Source organism: Erithacus rubecula (genome assembly GCF_903797595.1).
Source record: "Erithacus rubecula genome assembly, chromosome: 5".
NCBI lineage: Eukaryota > Metazoa > Chordata > Aves > Passeriformes > Muscicapidae > Erithacus > Erithacus rubecula.
Genome location: NC_136687.1, coordinates 41,362,244 through 41,389,774, shown reverse-complemented (window position 1 = coordinate 41,389,774; position 27,531 = coordinate 41,362,244). Strand labels below are relative to the sequence as shown.

The 27,531-nt window shown below is 40.1% G+C and overlaps 1 protein-coding gene across 1 annotated transcript in view; it reads right to left on the bottom strand.

The window, feature by feature from the left end:
- The window catches only part of TMEM154 (transmembrane protein 154), a 52,438-nt gene extending 25,401 nt beyond the window's left edge, over positions 1-27,037 (bottom strand). Inside the window, 7 exon segments of the mRNA XM_079305477.1 lie at positions 2,623-2,683; positions 4,608-4,693; positions 5,833-5,860; positions 7,374-7,682; positions 15,297-15,386; positions 15,389-15,526; positions 26,800-27,037. Coding sequence (XP_079161603.1) covers positions 2,623-2,683; positions 4,608-4,693; positions 5,833-5,860; positions 7,374-7,682; positions 15,297-15,386; positions 15,389-15,425 — 611 coding nt within the window. The 5' untranslated portion in view covers positions 15,426-15,526; positions 26,800-27,037.
- Positions 27,038-27,531: the final 494 nt, after the last annotated feature.

The window sequence follows — 27,531 nt, the reverse complement described above, 5'->3', positions numbered from 1 at the left end:
GACAAACCAAACCTCTCAGGTGATAAAGCATAGGGGGATTAGTTGTCCTCCACCCCCTACAATAACCCATGCTGTGAATAGGACAGGCTGCACTTATTTTTCTGGGACAGTAAAAGTCCCTGAAGCAGTAATTGGTCTTTACCCCCTTGTGCTCCACAGATCATCAGCCCTTGCCTGCTGTCCCCACACACACTGCCTGCTCCTTCCTGCATGCACAGGATGGGAGCCCTTGCCCAGGGCAGCTAGAGGGGGTTCTGCAATTCTGTGTTCAGGATTCTAGCAGTAGGTTTCAAAGGCAAAGAGGTTTTAATTCAAATATATGTTGTGAAAAGCATATATAAATTTTGAAAATGTATATATACATATGTTTGTAACTTAGCCTACAAGGCCAGGGCAGGTGACCTCCACCTATCAGGGATCCCAGGCTGTCATATGTTGCCTCCTATGTACAAATGTGCAGCCTTGATGCTCATGAGTACAAATTTTGCCATAAAAATAGCTTTGTTTAATTTTATTTCCTAGTCTTTCACTTTCCCTGCTCAAAAGAGCTGCTGAAAAAATCTATTGATCTGTATGTAATTCTCTGTCTGACATTACTTATAAATTTAAGAATTTGGTTGGGAAAAGCAGCAGATATTAGACTGATAAGGTTCAACTGCAAATAAACAGGAAGCAAATATTTGTTTCTTTATCCAAAAATCCCACCACTTCAGATATTTTTTCACATTGAAATGAAGCATATTTCAAAATTTCATGTGAAATGAAATTTGAAGAAGTAGCTTGAGTAACGGAAACACTCAACACAGAAATATTTTGCTGCCATACAGTTCTGTTCTTCAAACTTTCAAAAATTTTTAATTAAAAATTCACTAACTCTGAAGAGCGGTTTTGGAACAACCTTAATTCAGATAATGTTGAAGTGTCATTATTGAAATATTTTATCTCATATGTTTTCAAAATTGTATAAAAATTGTTCATAGTTCAAGACATTTGAGTCTTGATGAACAACCCCTGAGCATCGTTATGAAGCAAGAAAACACAACATCTGTTTAGTGTAGCCGCAAGGTGTTTCCCATATTGAAATATCAATAAAATCTAAAAAACAAATTACCCTAATTTTAGAATAATTTTTCTCAAACAATGCACTAATTCAGAATTTTAAAATGAATCTCGCACTCTGTATTCAACTAATATCCCTTGTCTGATCAGCTCTGAATGTTTTATAGATAAATCTCCTGTTTTTGTATTTGCATTTGTTTACCTTTCTACAATTCAGGGGCATATATCTCAGCTATAGTCAGTGGTATGCTCAGCAAATCTGCTTTTAGAGAACTGCTGTGCAGCAGCACAATTCTTCCTGCTCTGAGTTATCACTTAGCAGCAGGAAGGGAAGACCCAGCTGGCTAACAAATCCAGGATCTTTTCCAGTTGCTAAGAGTAAAATTCATGTGCTTGCCTGCACCAGGAACCTAGGATCAAAGCATTTTTTTTCCCAAACAAAACTGAAGTAAGACAACTATGATTTCACTTGCAATAGGTGTAAAAAGAAACCTTTTATATACAAGTGGCTGTAGTGGACAAACCCTATTCAAAAGTTCCTCTGAAAATGCAGTTTTGGAGCAACTGAGTTGCAAAGTCTGCAGTAGAGGTGATTTAACATCCCTATTTCACTCCTGAGCAAGGAAATTCAGAAAAGAGGATTGGAATATTATGACAGTCTACAGCAGGAGGTGCAATTCTGCCAGAGAGGCATGTTCAGCAGAATTATCTGATGCCATGGGAAATAGAAGACCTAGGTCCTCTCCCTGCTCCTGGCCTTGGCTGATTGTATCATAGCTTCCACTACACCAGGGATTTATTGACACACAAGATGGCTTGCTTGTTATCATCCTGTGAAGCTGCTTTGCTCCTGAAAATGCAAGGGTGCAGATATACAAGGGTGCAGGCAAGAGCAATGTACAGCCTCTTGTTTCCATCTGGAACAAGAACCAGAATTTTTAATTAGGGAAAATTGCGAGGGATTTAGGAGCTCTGGCCAAAATCCTGAGGAAACCAACCAGAAAGATTTTAAGTTTACAAGCTGTTGGGATTGCAGTTTTGCATCCCACTGGGATCTCTGCTTGGACTATCAACTAGTGCCAGCTCTGGGGGAGTTCTGCAATGGGGCACCAGGAAGTCCCAGTCACAGCTCCAGCTGAAGTCAGTCAGGTGACAGCTCCAGCCAAAACATCTGGAAGTGGTTCCCCAGAACCTAGAGGCACCAGGTGGCAGAGGACAACAGGGTACCTTCAGTGAAGAGTGCTATGCTGAATGCTAATATTAACACCTTAGGAAACTGTGATCAAAATCTGACCAGTAAGTGAAACTCCATCTGTGCCATCTGGTTGTCTGTCTTGCACCACTTTACAACTGTAAGATTATTTAATAGTGCAGTTTTATGGGAAGAGACCTGTTTAGAAATAAGAGCATCAAACCTTTAGTGTAAGTTGAAGTAAAAATCTCTATATATAAAATTTTAAAACTTATATGGACCAATGAATAATTCTATAATTACATACAAAAAAAATTATTTTAAAATTACATTGACTATATTTCTTCAAATAATATAATGAATTAAAGGACCTTGTGTTGGTGATTGATTCTTTTTCTTCTTCTCTTACAGTAGGCAAACATTCACAGTCACCTGGAAAAGGGTAAGAAACAGGACTATAGTTACTCTTGGCACTTGTTCTACATTTATTTCAAAAATGCGTCAACTTTTATCTTGCAGTCACTCTAGAATATAGATCTGCAGATGCATTTCTGCAGCATTTTATCTGCATGGTGCCCATAACATAAATCTTACACTTCCTTTCCTTTGATAGGTCTTCCCACAATTTATTTATGATATATATTCCAGTTCTTTATCTACACCTATACAAACAATCTGCTTTTGAAGACTGTCTCCTACATGCTGCCACGGGGAGAGTAGTTTGTTAATCTTCCACTGCTGACAGTTGTAGCTATGCTTTATAGTCCATATAGTCCAGCTTGGAATGTGGAGATAGAGTTTAGGAAACACTTACACACGCGCGCGCACACCCACACACACACACACACACACAAGTATGCAAAATATTTGCTCACTTCTTTCCACAAAATTTTAAATTATATTTTACACCACTTCTTCCCCATGTAGTACACTTAATGCCTCTCTTTCACTACTGCCACTTAGCATGTTTTCTACAAGAGCTTACAGACCACAAAGGTCAAAACCTTATCATGTGGAGAACTGTGCTAATGCAAATGCTCCAAAGAGCTTTATCTCCTGAAAAACAAAGCATGCCTAATAGGTCAGACAAATGAAAGAAATATCAGTGTTTCAGCATTTCCTAGCCAGTGCAAACCTGTTCATGGTTCAAAATCAGGCCTTGGTTAACTCACGGCTTACCAAAGACCTGCATTTTTTGAGGAGACCCTGGAAGGACAATGCAGACGATTAGAGATTTTGACTTGAAATTCACCTGTAAGAAAAATGGGCGGAAAAATGCAAGGTACTTATAAGTAATTGAGAAGGAAGCTGAAGATGCTGCTGCTAGTAGTTACTGCATGTTCTAATTGTTCCATGGGCTAATAGCTTTGCAAGGGAGGGGAGGGCATATTCATAGGTTCCTGGCAGCAGTCTTAAATAAATGGGGGTCTGAACTATGAGCCAATCACAGAATCACAAAGTTGGAAGGGACTTTCAAGATCATCGAGTCCAATCCATGCCCCAACACCTCAACTAAACAATGGCACCAAGTGCCACATCCAGTCTTTTTTTAAACACATCCAGGGATGGTGACTCCATCACCTTCCCAGGCAAACCATTCCAGTACTTTATCCCTCTTTCCATAAAAAACTTTTCCCTGATATCCAACCTATATTTCCCTTGGCGGAATTTAAGACTGTCCTCTTATTCTCCAAGTTGCTGCTTGGAGAAAAAGACCAACCCCCAACTTCCTTTCAGGAAGTTGTAGAGAGTGATAAGGACACCCCGAGTCTCCTTCGCTCCAGGCTAAACAACCGCAGCTCCCTCAGTCATTCCTCACAGGGCTTGTGTTCCAAGCCCCTCTCCAGCTTTGTTTCCTTTCTCTGGACATGATCAAGCATCTCCACATCCTTTCTAAACTGAGGGGCCCAGAAGTGGACACACTTGCATATATACACGAACGCGTATTTTTTCTACAATACCTCGATGTCGAGCACAGAAGTGCAGAAATTCTGGAGACTGAAAGAACTAGATGCTTCAAAGAAACTGGCATTTAGCATTAAAATGTGTATTTAAAAATATAAATAACATTCACAGCTATAAGTGTGTTTAATATAAATACCTACTGGAAACTGAAAACATTTATGAGATTCTATCACCTATTAAAAATAACTCCCACACAAACTAAAATACTCCTCTGAAAAAATCTACCCGTGACATTTGCTCAGTTATTTTATTAGGAGGGAGTCAAGAGCACTAAAACTGTTGTAGGTAAAGCAGTGATGCGCATACAGAACACCTTCCATTGATTTCTTATGCATGGGATCTATGTCAGCAGACAAGAGATAGAGTATGGAGTAGAGGTGTTACCGTGTACCATTTTTGTTCATGCTGTTCATCCATTTATCAAGCTCTTCCATTTCTATCTCCATAACAGAGGGTGTGTCTTCTTCAAAAATAGGGCTTGAGAGAAGAAAGGGGGAAAAAAGAATTACACAAAGTGCTTAATTCAAATAATTTACAATGCAGCAATTTTGTATGACTCTCCTGTAATTCCAGACACATGTATTAACTCTAGAAAGCCATCCTAGCCCAGTAATCTGATGAGATGTCAGCCCAATGGGTGTGAACCATGGAGCTACGAATAGGTGCAAGGGAGGAGCACTGAGATGCCAGTCCTGGGCAGAGGTAAGGCCAGCTGAGACATAACACTCAGAGGGACTCAGTGCAGCCAGAGATATGCCAGAGCATAGGATCACTGCAGCTTCTTGAAAACTGTATACACTGTAAATAGAAAACTAAAAAAATAAGATCGTTTGTCCCTGCCCTCCTGGAACACGACAGAAGTACGATTGCTCCAGTGTTAAAAGGTGAAGGCCTAAAGTTTAATCATAGCTGTGACTGACATTTGCAGTGACTTCAAAAGAAAAGGTCATGAGAGCTGCATTTATTTAAATGCCTCTGCTTAGCTTCCTTCTGCTTATCATTCCTGCAGTCATAGGATAGAAAATACTTTTTTTAGTAAAAAAAAACATTTATTTTTATCTCGTAGAGCCAATTCATGAACTTTCAGCAATGATTAGCAAGATGGAGGTCAATAAAAGCTAAAAATAGAAGTTATTACTCTGATAAGAGCCACACAACTTGTCTTATTTTCCAACATCTAAGGCATTGCTCCTGTGGCAGCCAGGCAAGCCTTTCTGCCTCACCTTTAAGTATGAAGATAAACTTGACAAACGAGAGCAAGACACAGAGCTTATTCTGAATAGCAAAAGCCTGTGATGAGCCTGGGAACAGGTCGCCTTTGCTTGTGGGGCACCTTGTACCTCTTATGGCTGATGGAGTAGGAGGTGCCTAAGCTCAGTGAGAGCTGTGGGTGTCTGTGGGACAGCCCTTGCCTCAGGCATTACTAATTCTTGTTCTGCTCTAGTCTTACACTTCAGTCACGTACTGAAATCACTTTATCTACCTATTGAGATTTCTGTTTCAATTGATGGCAAAAAGTAATGGGTTTAGTGTACAGCTAAATTAAAAGAGGCAGTGAAAGAGATAAAGGTCAGAATAAAATATTTTTTTAAAATAATTATATTTTAAAAACTTACCTTTTTACATTTTCACTTCCCAGCTCATCTGCAAAAGAAGTAGTTTTGCATTAGTCATAGTTCTGCATTAGATTTGCCCATTGTATTTACAGGGTCCTGACTGCATGCAAGCCTTGAATAGGGGCAAGCAAAACAGGTTGCATTTTCAAAAGGCATAAAAACTAAATTGCAGATGAAAGACAAAACATGTTACCCTGCTTGTAATTTTAAGAGGAACTCATTATTTTGAATCTAAAAGCATTTCATTATTAGCTCAGCCATGCTGTGAAAAAGTTTAGTGTTGGTGTTGCAGTGGACAGGACAAGGCAGATGTGCTGAGGGAAATGGTATTCTGAAAAGGAACCACTTCTGCAAAAAAAAATATTTACTGGAAGCATTGGGACATTCTGCTACAGATTACACTAAAAACCTGTCTTAAATCACATAATTTTTAATTCATTATTGCAGATGGATGATACCTCCCAGTTGTTCCTGCTCATTCCTGGACTGCAGAGCCAGCCCAGAACCACAGAGCCATCTACCCCAGCCTTGATGATGCTCAAAATCCCAGGCTGGCACAGGGTATAGAATGTAGGATTGTGTTCCTGAAAGGCACCACATTTCCTAAACCTTTAAAGAGTGTACCTGCATTTCAATCACCCAGAATCAGGCAGGTAACTCGGTGCCTGGTTGCAAATTCATAGTTTGTTAGAGGGAAACCCAGTAATCAGGCAAATGCAACCTAAAAATGCTCTGAAAACTTGACTTAAAATTTGTATTGAATGTGTTGCACTGCCTGCAGGCTGATGAGTCGATAGCTGCACTCTGACCATGTAAAGACACTGATACGACCATCTCAGAATTTCACTTGCCAACTATGTGGTTTTAGTATGACACCTCAGTTTATTCTCCTGTGGCTTGACACTCCAAGTTACCAATTCCCTTGTTAACAGATCATGGCACCTTCCTGAAGCATTGCTCACCCTGCCGCAGCACCCAGGCAGTCCGATTTAGCTCATTTGCTGTGATGTCTTCATAGCAGCTTCCATTCTATGGAATCTGGATTTCTTGTAATTGTTCCTTAAAATTAATTTTCTTGTTCTTATTTTATTTAAGTTCCAAGAAGCTTTACCTTGCAGGCACTACAGCCAGTAGAAACATTAAATTCACCTTGCCTAAAGTTGTTGAGCATAAAGATAGAACAAACATTTGCAGCTACAGTTACATCCCTGAGCATTCTCAGCATCTCTAGGAGCCAGACATTGGTGCCAGGGCTCCCATGGGTGTGGCAGCATGAACAGGAGGTGCCAAGAAGCAGAAGTAGCTCCTGCCCAAGGAGAGGTGTGTGACCAGGTACTGCTGGCTGGGGAGGATCCCTCTCTTACTTGTAAAACATGCAACCACAATCAGAGTAGGACATCCTAAATGCGACATTGCATGCCTCAAAATAATGTTATGCTATATTGTTATGTTATGTTATGTTATGTTATGTTATGTTATGTTATGTTAATATTGAACACATCCTAGAAACAGCCTTTTGATGCACAAGAAGACAAATTTACCTTGCTTGGACTTTTTCCTTTTATGATGCATTACAAAAAGAGTGATCAACAAAATCAGCAGGACCAGCAGTGCCACAGGAACAACATATATCAAGATAGGCTGTTCTGCTTCTAGGCTGTCCTCATCATTCACAGCATTCAGTTCAGTATTTTGAGAACTCTGTGTTTCAAAGCTGCTTTCAGTAATGCTTGCAGTTAAAAGTACTGGCTCATGGTCATCCACAGTCGAAGGATCCATAGCAGGAAGTTGTGTCGCTGTAAAAGTGGGTATGATCGTCAATCCATCTCCTGATCCATCATTGCCAGGGTCTGTCAAATATATGAGGACAACTTAACATTTTAAGGGTTTCATTAGTATTATCAGTGAGTCACAGTGCATAGCTTTAGCATTTACTTCCCATTTGATGTATTTAAAACCCCAGCAGATGCCCCATACACAGATTGGAAGTCTTGGACATCGGATGTAAAACTTATATCTAAACTTTGTCACAAAATCTTACCAGTCATGACCATGTTCTTCAGCTGACTTTTACTGGGACATGTCAGCACGTGTCACCTGTCTGCATACAGCTGCCTTGCACAGACTTCTTTTCCTGCAGGTTGGCATCTGGTCTTGCTCGAATGTGAAATTATTCTGCTTCTCAGTAAACCACACCAGCCTGTTTTGCTTCTCAGTCCTGATACATATGTCCCTCCCCTTGCTCAAGGAGTTAGGTACTGCCTTCAGGGAGACCATTATCCCTGGTTCATCAGTTCCTTTGGTTCACTCATCTCCCTGTTTCTGTGCCTTTCTCAAATTTAACTAATTTGTCTCACTGTGAAAAACAGAATTGGTGAAAAGAAGTCTGAAGAATGCAAAAGCTGCTAACATGAGAACCTTACTGTATACATATCCAATTAATTGTACCTCTGACTGACTCTACAGGCTGGCTGAAGGAGCGTGTGGAAAAGCCTCAGTATTGGATATTCCCCATAAGTGCTAAGACTGAGGGTTTGAACTTCAATCTCAGTTCTGGTTTCATTTATCATGCATTTTGCAAGAAAAGTGGCTAAAATTGCTGTGTCAGTAATAGTGAAACAAGTGCTTTTTGTGTGTTTAGGTAAGAAACAATAGACTGTCACAGAGTTTAAAAGTTTGAAAGAAGTACAGCAAATTCTGATACTGTATTCTATACTGATGACAAAAATCATGTTGTAGTCAAAGGTGCAAGAATCAGTCTTTAAATCTGTCTTTACTGAATTCTTGCAATTCAGTCTTTAAATTACAATAGCAATACCTTCAATAATATTCTTAGCATTGGAAATTAAATTATGAGGGTTTTTTTATGTTATCTGCCCTTTCAGATACAAAACCGGCATAGTGCACATCCCATTTTATGAAATACAGCAGGATGAGATTTCTTGACTTTTGCAACTACATGTTTCTCCTTGTTCTTTTAAAGTGTTGGGCAGACAGAGTTTCCACTAGAGTTACTAAGAGCTTAAGGTTTTCAGTACCTCATTCCTGGCATTTCCAATCTCACAGAACTGGAACCAAAAGTACTTAGCATTTTAAATGCTTTTGCAAACACATAAATCTTCATAATGGCCCTGGGAGATGAGTAGTTATCATCTGCATTTTACAAATGAGAAATCAGAAGGACAGGAATGCTGCCTTTCCCAGGGATGCCAAGTGAGACAGAAAAACTAGGATTAGAGTGCTATCTCTTGCTTTATCCACTCTGCAGCATCTCCTCTCCCACCAGATTTGTCTCAAAGAGGAGATGAGTATTTCATAAGACTGTATGCAAGGAAACACAATTTCAGATGAATACAATTAATTGAGTGTGACAGCATTCAGTGTTTTATATAGATTTTTATGCTGCACATATCACACAGGCATCTGATTGTTTCATCCTTTCCTAAAAACTAGGAAAGAATTTGATTACTTAATGAATACTGTGAAGGTCACCAGATTCCTGCACCACAATAGGACAATGAAAATGATAGCTCGACTGTGGAAAAGCACTTTGTAACAATGGTCTCTCTGTCTGTTCTGTATTTAGTATTTCAGTCAAGAGAAAACACTTTCTCTGTCTCCCTTGCAGGTAATGACCCCCTTAAGTGCATGCTGCTCCACCCCTTTCCGTTATCTGCTGCCTGTCCTTAATCTTGTCACAGAGGACAGGAAGGAAAGCTCCTCTCCCTTATTAGTTTGGACATTTGACTTTTCCAAGGTAGTTTGTAGTTCCCAGGGCCTGCAGCCACTCAACTTCAATTGCTGCTGTGCAGAGAGGCGAGGCGCTGCAAAGAGATGTCTATGCTGCAGAGTGTAGCATGATGGACTGTACCACAGGCAGAGCTGACAGCCCACCACAGCCTCACTGAACCTCTTCAATGACCTTGCCTCATATTCCTCCTCCAGCCATTGCCCTTGAAGCATGACACACTTCATATACTGAGAGGGACAAGCCTGTTGCTTAAAACAGGGAAAGGGTATGCAGAAAATACCTTCCTTTCCATTTATTTGTAGAGCTAAAATGAATTTTTCAAATGTCTAAAGCATGGCATGGCTTTAAAGCAAAGAAGTCACACCTCATTAACTGCAGTGATAAACTTTCAACTGCAGTATATGCTGTGCTTGATTTCCAAGAGAGGTTTTTTCCAGTATCTCTGCAACTTTGTCTGGTTTTGAACTGTGAAGCAGACTTCAAATAATTTGTCTCTGTGTGAAATGGAATTACCTTTGCTGTCTCTAGGCAAAGAAAATGGCAAATCACAGGGAGTTACCTTACTGCCACATATTTTTTTCACTAACACCTAGCTCTAGGCTCTAGCGCCTGCCACAGCCACCCACCCAGGATACATGGGACACATGTGGTAGACCTCAAGAGAGTTGCTATTTTTCATAGGGTTTCAATTTAAAGTGTTCACAATAGCAAGTAGGCTGTGTTGCAGCTGATCAGGGTGACTATTTGGTGGGGTGAATGAAAGCTGGGCATTATGAGGTTTGGAGCATGGCAGAACATCTGAAAGTTGGAGATTTTGTGAAGTGCTGTTCAAACATTTTCTCCACGCCAGATTTGCAGTGATAATTTATACCATGAATTGTCTTGTCAGCTGTGCTGGGGTTTCATCTTGCTGACATCTACTAGCTCCCTGCAGATGGGAATCTTACAATACAGTATGACCTGAGGATGGAAAAGCAATGCCAGTGGAGTGTAACAAAGAGCAAGTCACATGTGACCATATAGATATCTGCTCGACTTTGCAAAGCTTGTGCCCTTTCTCTTGTTGAGCCCAGACTCATGCTGTTGGCTACCTTCCAACATCCATACTCATGCCTCTGCACATCTTGTCCAAGGAGCAAATGCTCATGCAACAACCACATGGGCTTCACCTTTGTCTGGACCTCCTGGGGCATGAATGCTGGTGACTTCTCCTGGTGTTAAGAGAAGTGGATGGGAACACATCACAGCATCATCCCAGCTTGTATTGCTACTTTCCAAGTTTTCAAGAGAAAAAGGGAGAGGGGCTGACATGCAGCTGCATCCCACCATGATGGGAATGTGAGCACAGCTGGAACTGGAAGCTAAGAAGCTGGAGCTGGAAGTCAGGAAGTTTGCAGGGTTCCACAATTGAGGTATTAGAGAATTTAGAACTCAAGGGACCAAAATACTTCAGCAAGCACTAGCAGCATCTCATAAAAGGTTCAGTTAACAGTTCTTACAAATTACGAAAAAGCTACGTCCCTGTACACAGATTCCATGGTGTAAAGGAATTACTCAATGTTTTTTACTTTAAAAATATGCTTGGATCACTGATAGACTTTGCTTGAGTTATAGAGGTGCTCTCAAATCTGCTTTTCATGGGAGACAGAGGTAGTTGAACATACCAAGCAGTTTTACAGACTGAACTCCAAAAAATCATGTCTTAATCAAACAAACAGCATTTCTGTTGTTGCAACAATTCTACCTCAGGTTTCTGCTAGAGCACTCAGAGGCAGTGATATGGGCTTCCTAATGAAGTAAGCAGGCGTACAGGTTTCTGAATTCACTTGGATGTGAGGCCAAGGAAAATAGCAAAAGAAAATAGCTGCTAGTCAACACATTCCATTTTGTTGTAGAACCATCAGTCTCTGCTGCCTTACCATCAGACTCAAAGACTCCATTCTCTCAAGGGAATTTTTCAAATTACACTATAGTGCCTATTGACAGAAGAAAAAACAATGAGCTCAAAAAAAAAGAAAGAGCTATGTCAGTGGTATAGCCAGGCTTACTAGTTTGAAAGGAAAAATATTATTTCTCCAAACTTTCCCATAAGCTATAAAATTCAGTGGAAGGAAGGCTTGTGAGAAGGTGACAGAACAAGAAAAGGCTATAAAGCTGGAGTAAAGTAGCCATATCGTTTATCATTCTGCTCCACACACACATTGCATTGGTGACGTAGTCACAACCACTCCATGTGGTCTGTATGATCCTCTCATGTATTGGTTGGCTCATTCCTGCACTGTTCCTCTCTCCACATTTCAGGTTGCTGCAACAAGGGCTGTTCCTTGTCATGGCCAGGGCTTGCCTGGGTGCATGTTGTGGCAGGTCTCACCTGTGAGTCTGGCTAGAAGAGGAATCCTTAAAAGCCTGCAGGCTAGCTGTTAGGAGCATATACTCTTCTGATGAGGGAGCACAAGCATTTCAGGGTGGCTAATCTGTAGACAAGTTTGTATTAAAACGAGGTGCTTAGAAAGTGTTATCTAGGTATAACCTGAAAGAGCAAACAACTGTTTAGGCTCATTTATACGAGATGGAAACGGCTTTTCCTCACAGTATTTCTATCCAACTGAAGTGCTGTATTAACATGAGGTGTTGCAAATTCAGTCACACATCTTAGAGTCAAACTGTGAACCTGTAGTCTCATTACTCACCCCCACTACTAAAGGCTTTCCAGACCAATTTAGGTGTTTAGTTGCTTCTACTTAATCTGATAGCCTTCTAGCTCTGCAGCTGTGATACCCGTAAAACCTCACTGTGATGCAAATCTCTTAGTGCTCCTTGCTCTCAGGAGGGACTGAAATTAAAGATTCAAAAGCTCCAGAAGCTTTCCAGCTATCATAAAACCTCTTGAGGGAAAAGAGACTGGTGCCACTGACCAAAAATATTGATGGTGTAGATGAGAGATTTTTTGAAATGTCCCTGAAGCAGTTGAATGAAATAGTGAATGTTTATGTGTGTGGCTAAAATGGAGGAATGGAAGTAAATATATATAGGAGATGTGTTTAGTAGAAAGGATTTTTCATCTGCTTTTTAGGGCACTGCACTTTGGAAAGAGAAAATGCAACAAATCCAAAAAATGAAAATTTTAACGGGTGATTGTAACAGGTTCAAACCCATTCTCAGTTCATTACTCGAGGGGGGGAACAGGTCAAAACTATTACTCCCTTAGAGACCTTAGCTTTTCAGGTGAGGCAACCTAAAAGACACCCCTGCCAAGGAGAATCACTGCCTGTGCTTGTAGTACAAGCTGCTGAATATCTGGATCTTTGATAGCAGTGTTCCTTTGAATGACAATTTAAAATGATTGCACAGAGACACGGACAAAGTAAAGCACTACCTGCAACCACCCCAGCTCTTCCACTTGGCAATCTTACATATTTTACTGTTCCTCTCTCTCACAAATTTTCTTGCTCCCCATGTCACACCACTTATGCTGCAATTTCCCACATGTTTCACCAAACAGACAAGACTGGGAAATAACGCAAGGGTCAGAGTGTGTTCCTATAGTGTTTGTTGCTAGGGTCACCACACACATGTAGGTAGGTCCTCAGGGCTTCTGCAAGGCTGGGCAGTGAGTACCATCCCCTGCAGTAGAGATGATGCACTACACTGTTACCTGTAGGGCTTCCTGATGCATTAAAGCAAGGGGAAGGGAACTCGTGCAAATCCCAACATCCCCTCAGTATGGTGCTGGAAGAAGGCCAGGACCCAGAGCTGAGACCTCAGCATGCTCTTAGACCTACTGGATTAGAGTTATTGTAGCATCACAGGGAGAAAACCATTAATAAATCATAATCAAAATGGCAAGGCTAGGCCTTTGCAAGGTTCTGACATGATATGGGAACTGGACTTAAAAGGGCTTTAATCTGTCTGTGCTGCAAGATTTAATCATATAATGCTTGCCTATATTGTAAATGGTCTCTAGACAGTAGACCACTTAAAAGGTGAAGGCTGTGTATGGCAAAAGGTGAAAAAGCTCTCTTAAAGGTCCTGCCCTGCTGATCTGTAAGCAAGGAAGGGTGAGAGCAAAGGATCTCCCTGGGGGGCTGCTCTCAGTGGAGGCATTCCAGTCCCACCAGTGCCTGTGGGGTACATAAGCCCTACATAAACTTTCCCCCCACCAGTTTAATTTCCTCTTCCCCATCCCACCCTGTTGTCAGAGTAATCCCCCAGGTATATTTTGTAGCTGATTGTATAAGCAAAAACCACCTTTGTATGGGGAGCAAAGGCGGGTGCTCTCCTCCCATTCCCCTATGACTGTGGATTGGCTCCATAGCATCAGAGCTGACAGGGCTTGGGGAGAGCTGTGGCAGGACTGACTCACTTCCAAAGAGGAACCATTCCAAAATCAACCAGAATTTAAAGATGGACCTACTGGTAAGAAGTGGTGAGTGTCACGCACCTGGTGTGTGACATCTCCCTGGTGCTCCCTGCAGACCCTAATGCCCATTTGCAGAGAAGGGCATTTCTCCTCCATTTGCCTGGGACCTCTGTTTTGCTCTGCCTATGGCAGGATTTTTGTTCCTCTGACTGTTTTGATTCTGAGCTACATTAAATGCTTGCAGCATATTTTCCTAACACGTCTGCAATGCAGCTGAGCTGTAGCAACACAGTCAAACCCAAACCATTTTATACTTCACTTAGCTTGCTCATACAGTTTAGCAGTTCTTCTAAGTGCAAGCAGCTCAGCAGCATGCCAGGAGCCTGCAGCCCAGTCCTACACCCTGCTTATAGTACTGTTTTTCAGGGGAAAAGCACTCACACCAAAACCTTGATTCCAGCAGTGCATTTTAGGACATTAAGAGAAGTCCAGGGATATCTGAGAGTGACCATATTCTTTCCCTGCTTTCACTAGGGAAAAGCTGCCACTTGCTACAGCAACACAGAGGCAGCAAACATTTCTAGTCCATACCAAGGCACTTTGGCAGGGATTTGTTTGACATCAAAAGGCTTACAAGCACTACCTCAGCAAGGTTTCTCCACAAGAGCTGCCCATCATGTTCAGTCGTTGGCTGCCAAAATGCCAGAGGAACCAACGACCCCTTCAAACAGGCTAGAGTCCCCGCAACACCCCAGCACCTACCTCAGCCTTTTGTCACAAGCTGCTTTTCCACTTATAGTTCTTCTCTCCAGAGAGTCAGAACCTAAGTCCATGGCACCGACCAGTTTTTTCTGCAGCTGAGAGTTCAAAATATTTGTCTCCACAACCAGCTGTTCCTTTGTTAAACCAGTTACAGTGCATTGGGACTGCAGAAATCGGCAGCCACGTTTTGAATGGAAACAGTGCTTTGCCTTTAAATTTGTTACTAAACACTGATGATATGGGTGTGGGGTTTTAAAAAGTTCAAAAAATAACTAAACTTAGAAGTGAAATGCCTAATGGGTCAACATGGAACCTCCGGTTCCCCTCACATCTACGAGTTAGGAAATGTAGGAGTTGTTTTGTTTGCTGCTGTTCGGGGATAGTTCTAAGGAAAAAAGTCAAAGCTTTGAAAAAAAAAAAAAAAAGCAACTGAAAACAGAGAGAGTAAACACAGCAAAAAGCAGCAGAGAGCAAGTCCCCACAAATCTCTCCCCAGTACTCAGTTTGGAGGGTGTTCCCCTCCAACTTGGTCCCATTGCTGCAGGCAAGACACGCGGTCCCACCTCGGCAAGCAAAAGCTTTCTTACTCACCCTTGCTGGCAGATCCTCCAGCCAGAGCCAGGGCAGAGAGCAGGGTGATGAGTCTGGGACTCCACATGCTGCCCCGGCAGAGCTCCCACTGAGGGGTGCTCCGGCAGGCTCCCTGCTGCACCCAAACATCTACATTTCCTGCTTCCTGCCGGGGAACATTTGAGCTGCATTTCTTTAGGAGATGGACTCTCTTTGATGGGTTTTAGGAAGTGATGTAATTCCGTCTGGGCCTGTCAAGCGAGCAATGATTGCAAAAGAAGGAAGAAAAAAACCAGAAGCTGCTCTTCAGGCACACACTTGGCTGAAGTACCTTTATGCTGTAGATGAGAGAGCTCCTGCTCTCTTCCTCTCCTTTCATTCCTGACTTTATTACCTTGTATTTCCATCTACACACAGTGCCACAGATTATGCAAATACAAATCAGATACAAAACTTCACATATGTATGCTAGCAGGAAGGTTTTATGTCACTTTTTAGAGTGGTTAAGCAAGAAAATTTCTATAGTGCCTCCCCTCCTGCTTTGGCTTTCAAGCTGTTATTCTCCCCCACGTGGGGGTGGGAGACGGTATGCATTTACAGTCCAAAAGGCAGCCCCCAAGTGGGCTGTCTCCAGCAAATGGGATGAATGGCTGGCTCTCCTAGGAGCCTATAACTGAGTATTCTGGGCTGGTTCGTGCAGAGGAAGTGGAAAAAGCAGAAAACCACATTGCTTTTTGTTACGAGCAGGTGCTGAGATGCCGGTGTGATGACGACTGTAGATGACAGGGGACAGAAGGTTTCAATCCCCACCAGGATGCAGGGCCTGGCATGGGGGCCCATAGTACCACAGTCGATTGATGTGGCAGGGGAAGGTAATCCTGTCTCCCTTTCTCTTTATTTTTGCTCCTCCTTGGCAGTCTCTGTCTGTGTCTGCAGACCTTGGCTGTTGCCCCCCACAAATGCTGCTGTCATCGTGCCCCCCTCCCTCCCCCCGTAGAAATAAGTGCTAGGTCTAAAATTAATCTCTCTGAGTTGAGGAGTGTCTGCAATCCAGATTTTACCCTGGAGCATCACAGGTTAGAGCTATTTTAAACAGTTGCATAACATTTCCCAGTAGTAATCTAAGGAAGGAGGGTTGAATGGTGACTGTGTAGGAGCTTCATAGTACTTTCCCCAGACATCAGTCTGTCAAAATCTGATTTCTGGTCAGACTTCATTGAAGCCGGTGAATCTTTCTGTTCAGATTGGTGAGAAGTGATCAATTGCTGCTCTGCTTCTCTAGCTAATAATTTTTGTTAACATACTGATGTTTTTATAGGTCATCAGTTATAGGTTGTTTAGCTTGAGTAGCTAAGAATTAGGTCAGTTGATTCATTTAATGACCAGCTTATTGATAGATTTAAGCCACTTGAATGATATAGTTAACTAAAAATCTGAACTGATTGCTTAGTATTGGCAATATATGGTTATGAACTTCATAAAATAGTGGAGAGAAAAGTAAAGTTGCAAAATTTGCATTTTATCTACCTAAGTAGATAAAGAGGAGCTCTGAGTTTTTAAGCCAGTACACTGACCAACTAATCAAATATTTCTAGGAGATATTTTTTAATATAGTCATAGTCATACACATTAACCCTTATCAGACAGAAGTGTCAGAGGTGAGACTTGCTAATACTTTCAAGATTTTTCTGTTAGAAAATGACAGAAACTCCAAGGATTAGTAATAGTGTCTAATTGACATAGATGTTTGAATGATGGAAGTCCAGAAATTGAGGCTACCTATCTGTGTTCAGAGGTGATCTTGTCCAGTCTAGCAAGAGGAAAATTGATAATGGGCTGGTGGCCAGCACATGCCAAGCCTGTCTGTGTTTTCAGGAGCAGAGTCTCAGAACTCAAGGCTGTCACTGTTGTCCATCCTCCGCTTTCCTTGAACTTTAGTCAACAGTAGGCACTATTTAACAGTATTTTCATTGCTTTAATGTACAGAAAATATGTGCTATACACCACTCAATTTCATCCCCATACTTTGGCACTCTAATACCACATAGCTCATGTGCTGCAAACATGTTCTTCTGATTTATCCTGCCCTGCATATTTGTGGTTTTGCCCCATTTGGTAGACTCAGCCCAGCTTGCTTATCCATTACGAAAACATAAACCTAGACAGAGAAACTGGAAGGAAAAGCAAGAAAGAATTTGTGTTTGTTTTGTACCTTTGCTGCATTTTTACACCATATTTCTAATGCAAAGAACTATATATTTTTCTCTTTTCTCTTTCAGTCTTTCTACATAGAAATTTAGCATTTCCCCTCAAGTTCCTATCAACTATTATTGACAAATGTTTGGCTAACAACTCATCACTGCCCCCTGAAAGCAAGACTGCCATCTGCTGTGTACACAAGTATGATTTCTAAGGCAAATAAAAGCAAGAAGTAAAAGTTACAAGAAACGTGACTCTTGGCCAGTAACTTGTAATTAAGATTTTAGAGGGATACGAAGGCAGTTTGGCATGCATTTGACTATTTTTTGGGGTTTTTTTTTTTAATTGTAGAGAAGAAGGAATAAAGTATTTTGGATGCTGACAGATCAGACTCTCAAGCAAGGGCAGTTACCTCAGTCCATCCCCAGCAGCATTGGGATCGTACTTCCCTGAAGTACTCCCAGAAGGCTCCTTTTGGCCTGCCTGGGAAGCAGGGTCAGTACCTTTGCCTTGGTTGTTGTCTTCAGTCTCATGTGTCTCTCTTCATAGCTAAAATTCAGAAAACAAAGTTGTAGTGACAACTTTGCTGCAAAACAAACTTGTGCATTTGGAAACCCATGCAGCTTCAGTCATGGACGATTTTTGTATGATAATTTCATAGGTCTTAGTGTATTTACTAGGATCCACAAATTTACAGATAAAACACTACATGTTCAATGTTACTGTTTCATTGGTTTTTAGAGTATAAAGGGCATTTCTGAACACAAAATTAGGCTGTTTGCTAATGTTCTTCCCTAATAGAGAAGAATTTGCAACACTGAGATTACAGGATGTCATCAGAGTGACATTTTCAGAAAAACAGAAATCTATTGCAATGCTGCAACCATTGCATGCTCTTCTTGTTCCTTTTTCCTGTGAGAACAACAACAGCTAAACCTTTTCAAGTGAGGTGGCAAGCTGATGGTTAGTTGCAGACCTTTTATTACAAACCTGCTAGTGCAGCTTGTCTGCTGCAGTTTTCAGCAGCTAATCCACCTGCTCTGAAGTGCAGGCAGATGCTACAGCCAGCCAACTTCTGCTAGTCCCTTAATGACTTGTTTCTGTCTCTGACATATGTTGAGAAAGGACAAATAAAATTTTCCCACAAGTAGCTGTGAAAGAATGGAAAATTGCAATTCACTGCAACATTTAGGAAAAAAACAAAAAAAACCCAAAAAACCAAAATCAAACATCAAAGCAAAGGAGTTTGTGCAAAGCCCATAGGCACCTTATTGAGTCAGCCAGCATGTCAGCTGCAATGGCACTTCTGTGGGGTGCTGAGCTGAGAATGATTTGCAGAATCAAGGCTAAAATCCATCCTTGTGTAGAAATCTCATGGGGATCTGGAACTGTAATCACAGTTGCATTTGTTTCAGAGCAAGCAATGCCTGACTGACTTGCAGATGACAAAACTCTCTTTCCAACAAACTCAAATTTAGATTATATGAAAAGACAAGTTACATTTTACTTCAGCCACAGAGGTGCTTCAGGAAAAGTTTTAGATCTTTCTGAAACCAATGTCACCAGTATAAATTAGAACAAAACTTAGAACAATGAAATATTATCCCTAACTGGAACAATGTAATATAACTAAAATGAGAGTGACAATAAAAGCATAAAAACAAGTGTATGCCAATTTTAAGACTCTCTTTGCTTAACTGGACTTGTAATTGTCTTTTATTTTCTTTTTTTTTTTTTTCCTTCCATGTGCGTAATACAGGCTTCTATTTCATGCCAACAATATTCTGAATATTTCAATAGGAACAAAAACAAAATACAAAACTCAACTTGAAAATATCCACGTTTGTATCTACAAAATTATACTTAAAATATTGAGATGGTTGCATCTAAGTTTCCTTTAACAAAATAAAAAATGGGTTCAATTAGAGACTTCTAAGATCAAAAATCTCTGAAATGGAAGAGGCCTCAGGGTGCATAGAGAGCATTGGCAGACATATTGAAGTGTAGCTGTACACTTATTTCCTACTCATTTTTGGGAAAGCAGTAATAGATTATACATTTTGCACATGCTGAAAGATTCCTAAGTTATTTGTAACTTGTGTAAATTCCTAAAATAGATGATGCCTCCATTCCGTTGTAGTACTGACTGTGTTTTGAAAGATGTCTCCTCCTGGAAGCTCAGCTTTCCCTCAGGCAAAATCCACAGCTGAAACTGTACTTCCAAAAGGACAATGTCTGGTCAGCAAAGTCATCTTGTTATTTGACCAAAGACAAACATAATTACTAGCTGATGTAGGTAGTCTCCAGCAGATCTTTCTTCTAGCCTAGTGGGGATTCACCAATAAAATCCTTCACACAACTTTCCTGAACTCCCATCCTTGAAATCTAGGTAGGACTCCATGAGGTCTATCTTTGTCTCAATGCAGCTTGGATAAAGGTGGGATGAACGCCTCGAGGTACAACTTTAGGGTTTGGGTTGGTTTTTTTTTTAAAGCCTGCACTTACCTCAATGCTACCAGGTTCACATTCCTTTTGGTAGCTAAATAATTAGAGTTTTCTCCTAAGTTTGCAACTTCGGAGTGCTCATGGGCTCCAACAGTGATTGTAGCCATTTTTGCCCCCAAAACTGTCCGTTTTAATATAGAAAACCCAGGTTTTGGGGCCAGGATGCTGTGCCCCACTTATTTTCAAAACTGTGCAGAGCAGCCTCATGAGACATGAAGCCATGAGCATCTCAGACAAGCAGCCAAGGCCTGTGCAATGCAATTCTGAGAATGAAATTTTCAGGCACTTTTATTCATTGTAACATACCACTACTGTGAGGGAAATTTACAATTTATTAATCTTTTGTATTTTATTCTTACAAGGCCAGTGCTGGAATGAAACTGAAATAAAAAGCATCAGTTTTTAAAAAGGCTTGGGTCACCTTCCTGGCCTTTTATTTATGAAAGATCAGGCTTTTGTTTCTTTGTGGAACAGCACAGGGATTTATTAGTTGAAGATTTGTATCATTCTTTGAAAATAATTATGCATACGTTGTATTAGGGTTTACACTAATGGAATTAGAGACCGAAATTATAGGAACAGAAATACAAATTTTCTGTTGGGATGCAGTATCCCAAACTTGTATTAAGTACACAGCTGATGATAACAATCCAAGTCCTAAATAAAGGTACAAATGGGTCATTGGGCACTGCAACTCTGTTGTCAGAAGAGGGTCCCCTTCCACTCTCAGTCAGGGTTGAGAACCTATCTGACCAGAAATGGACCCCAAAAAATGAGCCATGTAATAAACTAGGAAAAATTAACTTCCTTGAGATACCTCACATGGGGAATGTGAGTGTGTTCAAAAGCCTGTTCAGATCAGGAGCTGACTCCCGAGTCTCTGGTATCAGGAATAAAGCTGTTTTGCACAGAAATGGCTGAGCAGGCACAGGAGAGCAGTAGACCTCCCAGCACAGACAGACACATGGCAGACAATACAAATGTAATGCTAGAAGCAGTATCCATGCAATTTAGAAAAAAAACCTTGGAGAATGGAAATTCTCTGTGGCTGCTCCTGGGAATGAGAGAATAAACATATTCATAGGTGGGTATCTTTGCATGGGTGTACTATGCAAGGATCAGAACCTTATTTGGTCACAGGCTTTCATGTGCCAGTTTGCTTGATAGATGCATGATCAGCAGCTTAAAAACAGGGAAAAAAGCCTTCAACTGGTGAATTATCTTTACATGAAATTCCAGTGCTGCATGTCTTACATGGAGATGTCTACTCAGAAATTGTCACTTACAAGTCGATGCTAGCTTAAGATCTGGCCTGAAAAAAACCCACAGTGCTCTGCAGAAATTGAAATATTTCTCTTAAAGAGATAACAAGAAGTGAGATTGATGGAGTAAAGGATTTAAAACCAAACAGAAATCTGTCTCAGGTGCAATCACTGAGGAATTTAGTGAAATGAAGAGTAGAGACAAGCTACTTGAGAGAAAGTAAACTAGATTTTTTAAAATCCTCCTTACTTTCATTACTAGGGTGCTTCAGCTGGATGTCTGAAGGTATTTTTTCAGTGGTGAACAATTCATAAGAAGACAATAAAATCTGAAAAGCACATACTGTCAGGAATACTAGATCATAAAAACACACACCAGCACATCCAAAATGTAATGTGAGTACTAAAATTTTTCCAGCCACACCTAAAGCATCTGAAGATAATCTTTGATCTCCTAAAATAATGCTGCTTAAATGTTGCTTGGTACATTTTTAGGTTGTGGCAGCTCTCATTTGATCCTCCCATCTAGGTTCCTTTTTCCATTCTTGAATTAAATGTTATAGACTTTTTCCTTTGCATATTTTCACTGTAATTACTGACCTTTACTTCACAAATAGTTTATATAGAGTTCAGACTCTAAAGAAACATTAAAGACAAACTTTTAAAAAGCTTCTCAGATACCTAAAAATGCAAATAACCACTAACTAAATTTAAGAGTACAGCTATCTGATCTGGGACAAATTTTGTTCCTAGATTATTTTAAAAATTTATTTTCCATGGTTTGTCATTTAAATACCTTTAAAGGACCTAACCCAAGTGCTCAGTTCTAGGGTAGGGTTATGAAAGAGGTTATGAAGTAGGGTTAAGAAACAACATTTAAAATCATGGCAGCAGCCTCCAGTCCTGCCACAGTCCAGCTTTGCAGAATTTGAGGACATATTTAAGCATATTAATAGTCCCAGTAGAATTAAAAAAACAGCATCCAGCTTTAAACAGATGGATATTAAAGGAAAAAAACTGGGATAGTCTGCAGAGAGACTGTATTTATAATGTGTATGCAAGTGAGAGGCTAAATTAAGGCTGTTTGGAAGCCTCTTAGCCTGTGTTTTGAGACTGTGCCTGTTTAACTCCAGGCCCCTGAATCAAAATGTGTTAGTGGCCCTAAAGAAACTTTGTCTGTTCCTCTATGCAAGTGGAAATTAGGACTGAAACAATGAACCGTAGCTAATTATTAGAAAATAAACATATTTTTGAAACACATATTTAAAAAAAAAATCAGTCAAAGCACTTTCGGTATAGCATTATGTTTTAATACTATTTGACTATCACAGATGCTAATATATGATACATCCCTTTGTCAGGGTGATTATAGTAAATCCATATATTGCTAACTCAAGAAGTTTTCAACATCCTTTGCAGTGCCAAGGAAGATGTTTCACAAATTTTACACTTTTGTCTAGAATCTGAAATCAGAAACCATGCTGAAACCTGGAAAATCATATCTCTGCACCCTTATTTTAAGATGGAAATGTGAGTAGTGTCTTGCCTACAATTCTTATTTCACTGAAAACCCAGTCTCAACACAGGGTGTATTTAATTACTGACCATGTCTTCATACAGGTGATAGTATCTTTTGGTGATATGCATCCAAAATGCCATCAGTCACAACCCAGGGAGAGATATGCTGAGGGCATTTGTAGCAGAAAGCATTGCTTCTCAACACCAATGTGTTTAAATCTAACTTTCGGTTCAGTATAGCTGACTGCGGTGCTGCAAGACTACCTGAAAAAAAGAAATCATAAATTTGGCTTTCTAATTGAGTCTGATATGGGGAGAAATCCTTTTCTAAGAGCTAGGTTGTATGCACTGCAGCGCATTTTCAGGTGGATCCGCATTTTGATCAGTATCTGTGATGACAGTACAGGATGGCATAGCTTCAGTAAATATTTTTTTGTTTGCTTTAGACAGCTGTAACATTGAAATATACTTCAGTATATATACTAGCAGCCCAATTACACATCCTAATAGCAGTACACAGACTGATACCCCTTAACTCCAGTGGCTCATTTTCTATGCATCTGTCCATGCATGTAGGTAGGTGTACCAAGTGTGGTCTGAAGTGAGAAGATCATGGTTCTGACAGGCTGCTATCTTGCCTATATCCTGCTCTCTGAGGCTTGATCGTCTGTCAGAAGGTACAAGTTTTATACTTAGGTGTATCCTAAGTATGAGGCAAGCAATACTAAAATTCTGTAAGAACTGGCATTCAGCCAGTCATGGGCAGACTTAGTAAGAATGAAAGAAGTCAGTCCTAACTAATTCCTGCTAATGAAACCCCTGATGGAAAAAATTGTAGATAGGATCCTATAGGAAATACATGCTTCCTGGAAGTGAATATATAATTCCTCTCTTAATCCATTTTGGTTCTGAGTACTAAATTGTGAAGCTTTATGTCTTCTACCACGTCTGCAAAAGTCAGTCCACACCTAACTTGAGTCTACACCCTTCTTGAATGCAAATAAGGGCAGATCTCAGCATGGTTTAAATTCTTATAATTTTATCTCCACAGAGAGAGAAACATGGAATTCATTTGAGGTTCACAACTCATTCTTTTCCCATTAGACCTGGAAATGCTTTTAGAGAATGCAAGTATCTGATACTCAACAAAAACAAAAAAAACAACCCAAAAGCCTGCTAAATATAGGTGCTATATTTAAGCCTGTAAATCCTGAGGATGGATGGTGCAGAACCATTCCAGGTTTCTAAACCGGGGGATTGATCAGATCAGGCACACAGCTGACAGGGAATTTTTAATCTCTGAGGAGCTCGAATGGCAGGCAGGAAGAAGAAAGATGAATGATTAAAAGCAAACCAGTACCTGCATTGCTGCTTTTGGAGGATGTAATTTCACAAATATGTGCCTTGCTTGAGGACTCAGCATCCTAATAAAGAGGCTGGCTCAGCCCACTTGGGAGGCAGAGCAGCAGTTAAACCTCCCAATGGCTGGATCCTATAGGCTGTTTTCTACACATTGCAGATTTTGTTCCTAATTATTACTGGTCAATATGCTTCTGAACTCAACAGACCTCCCCTCAAAGAACACTATTCAAAATAATCTCCTTTGTGAGGCCGCATCAGTGCAAGCCACTGGGTTCTTCACCCGTGAGATGAGGTGAGAGGATAATCTGAAGGAAGTTTTTAATAAAGCTACCTAATCCCCATTTCAAATAATGCCTTAGGAAGCTTACATTAATGTAAGTTTCATATAATCTCATTGTGCAGGATGCCATCTGCCATCCCAGTATTACTCCTCAACAGATCATCACAGGCATTTCACAAGGATGCAGGTTTGGAGTTGCACATATACATTATGGCTAGGTAGAAATAATGGTGTAGATATTGTTAGGGAATGATCAAGTCACTTTACTAAAGCTATTAAACCATGAATATTTAAGATACAATTGCAACATGATTTCTAGTCACCCAAGCATTATATTTGCCAAATGTTCTTCTGTTAGCTCTGGCAGCCAAGTTGTTGGCACCAGATTAGACTTTGACAAAGCTCCGAAAGTGTCGTATAATTTAGGGCACCTAAATCTGCATGAGATGAGTGAAGACCAGGTGAGGATGGGACACAAAAAATTACAAGTTTTATTATACATTTACTTTAGCTTTACCTTTTCTAGTTTGGATTGCTGCTGCTAGCTTCTATATGGTGAAAGGGTACGAAAAACAGCATTGCCAACTTGGCAAGAAATTATCAAACCCTAAATTTCTTTTGGTTCAAAAGATAATTTCTATTGCTTTTTGAAAAGATTGGGTTGGTAATAGGGCATATATGGGAAGTCTCCTGATGGGGCTTTGGATAGCTGTTTGTATTCTTTCAACATCAGAGCCAAGAGCCTATAGGTCTGTCTGCCTGTACTTGTATTTCTGTCCTGCTGTTGTATGCCTATAGCAATTGCCACATCTGCTCCTGCTTCTCTGTAGATGTTCACTGTATAATGCACTGAGTCTGGTCACCTTCAGCTCTCATAGAGAATTAAGGGTTTGTCTTTACTAGAATTGAACTGTAATTCAAATTTGAATTGTTTGCCTTTGCCATGTGTTGAGTATACATGTAACACTCACAGACACTTTTTCTCAGAGCAGTAAAACTGATATCCATTGTGCCAGTTTTCAAAAATAGTTTAGGAGTTGTTGGTAACAGCACATAGTAAATATCTCTAAATTAGATGTCAAATTTCATATTACCAAGTGTCTCTGTTAACTTCTGAAAGCCATGTCAATTTTCAAGCTCATCTTACTCTTACTGAAATATCTAGACTCTGCAGAAATGCTGTTTCAGCCTTGCCTTGTCTCTAGCAAAAGTCTATTTGCTTACTGAATGTCAATGAGCTCTGGGTAGGGCAGTGAAAGTTTACATAGATCATGTGTCATTAGCTCTGGGGAAGAACCAAGCGTGTCAATTTTTAAGTGGAGCTGAATTGTGGGTGGCCATTTCTTGCTATCCAGAATTCAGAGAACTTATGGTGTTACCTCACATAATAATTTCTGTGAGTTAAATTATATATGGAGATGGACTTACAGAGGACTCTCAATGCTGTTTTTTAATAAAAGATTCTGCTTAACCTGACTTAAAAATTCTCCTTGAGTTCCTGCAGGGGAATCTCAATAGACCAGGATCCTACCTTTAACTCCCCCTTTTTTATGTTCCATCTGCCCTTTTCTATGATCTCAGGCCATATGGGCTTGCTACAAAGCAGAACACAGCACAAATATCTGAAGTCTCACAAACAGCTATTGAAATAGCAAAGAGCAAAAATAAACAACAAAAGACGTAGCTTTGAATGAAAAACTTGATAGATACTAGCTAATGTTTGAGCTAGCCTTCAGTCTTTTTAATGCAGCATTGTAACACAGCTATGTGACTTTTAGGTTACCAAAAGCAACCTCACTGAAGAACATAATCACTATCCAACCATAGCATAAAAGAAAAGCTACAGAGAAAAAGCACACTGCTGTCCATACTAATATTAAAATATTAAAGCAAACAACAGCCTTAGTCACCTGCCTTTTGTAGAAAAGGTTCTACATTTTAAATATGATGTAGTCTAAAGCTTCATTCTTCCTCTCCTTCCAAAAGCTACCACTCAAAGAGGTAAAAAGCCTGTGTCCTGGTCGTTTACTTAGACAATGTAAAGAAACCTCCAGCTCAAAGTGTGTGTACAGGCTAAACATTTACACAGCTTCCTTCTCTGCTGTTAGCATTTCAGATCGGGGTGTCTGCATCTCCCCAGGACAAACACCTGAAACAGCAACAACTTCAGAACGGATTTCATTTTCACTCACTATAAATGTGACCAAAACCCAAGTGAGGAGAAATATTTGGGCTCCTAAATAATTTTGAAAGCTATAGTGTTAGAATATAAAGTGTCTGACTTACAGAACCAGTTTCAGCAAGTGCATTTTAGCTTGGTTTCTCAGAATGAAGAAAAAGTCATGTATTCTCTAAAGATACAGGCTGTATGTTTTATAAAGCAAGTTCCCCAACCCACCTTCAAAGTTCAGGCCAAATTAGTAAATCCTTCCTGTTGTTTTTATGAGGGAGTATGACAACACTCAGTAATTCACTTCCTTCCTTTCCAGCTAATTACATTATTTCCCATCTCCTGATTTTCTAAGCCTCTTCTTGCAAAAGTTAGATTTCCTGTAGAGTGAACCCTTGTTTAACCAAGATTTGCTGCTTACATATGTGAGTCTTTCCCATTCAGATCCAACACTTTCACACTCTGAATTCTCTCAGAAAGTAACAGAGTTTCTTTATCCAGAACCCAGGCCTGTGAGAGCTACATGGAGTCAAATCACAACAAATTACACATTTACTATATGGATAAGAGGAATTTTTCCCTAAACTTGACTTTAGCAGGAGAAGCTGCTGCAAATAAATAGATTTTAAATCAAAAGATTACTATAGGTAAATTATCTGCAGATGTGTGTGGGATTTAGCTGAACTTCAAATAAGCTTAGTCAGAATAGAAATAAGCTTATTCAGAATAGAAAGTACTTTTCATAAGCTTGTTCTAAAGTATTTAAGCAAACAGAATGTGACACAGATTGCTAATTTAAAAGATTTTGTATTTTAAATACCTATAAGAGAGAATTCAAAGGAGTATACCTTTTTCACAGAATCTATAAATCTCCATGTAGGACTTAATTTATTGGGATTTCAACAGAAATTTCTAATTTAATCTGAATATGCTTTGGATGGAATTCATATAATATATTTC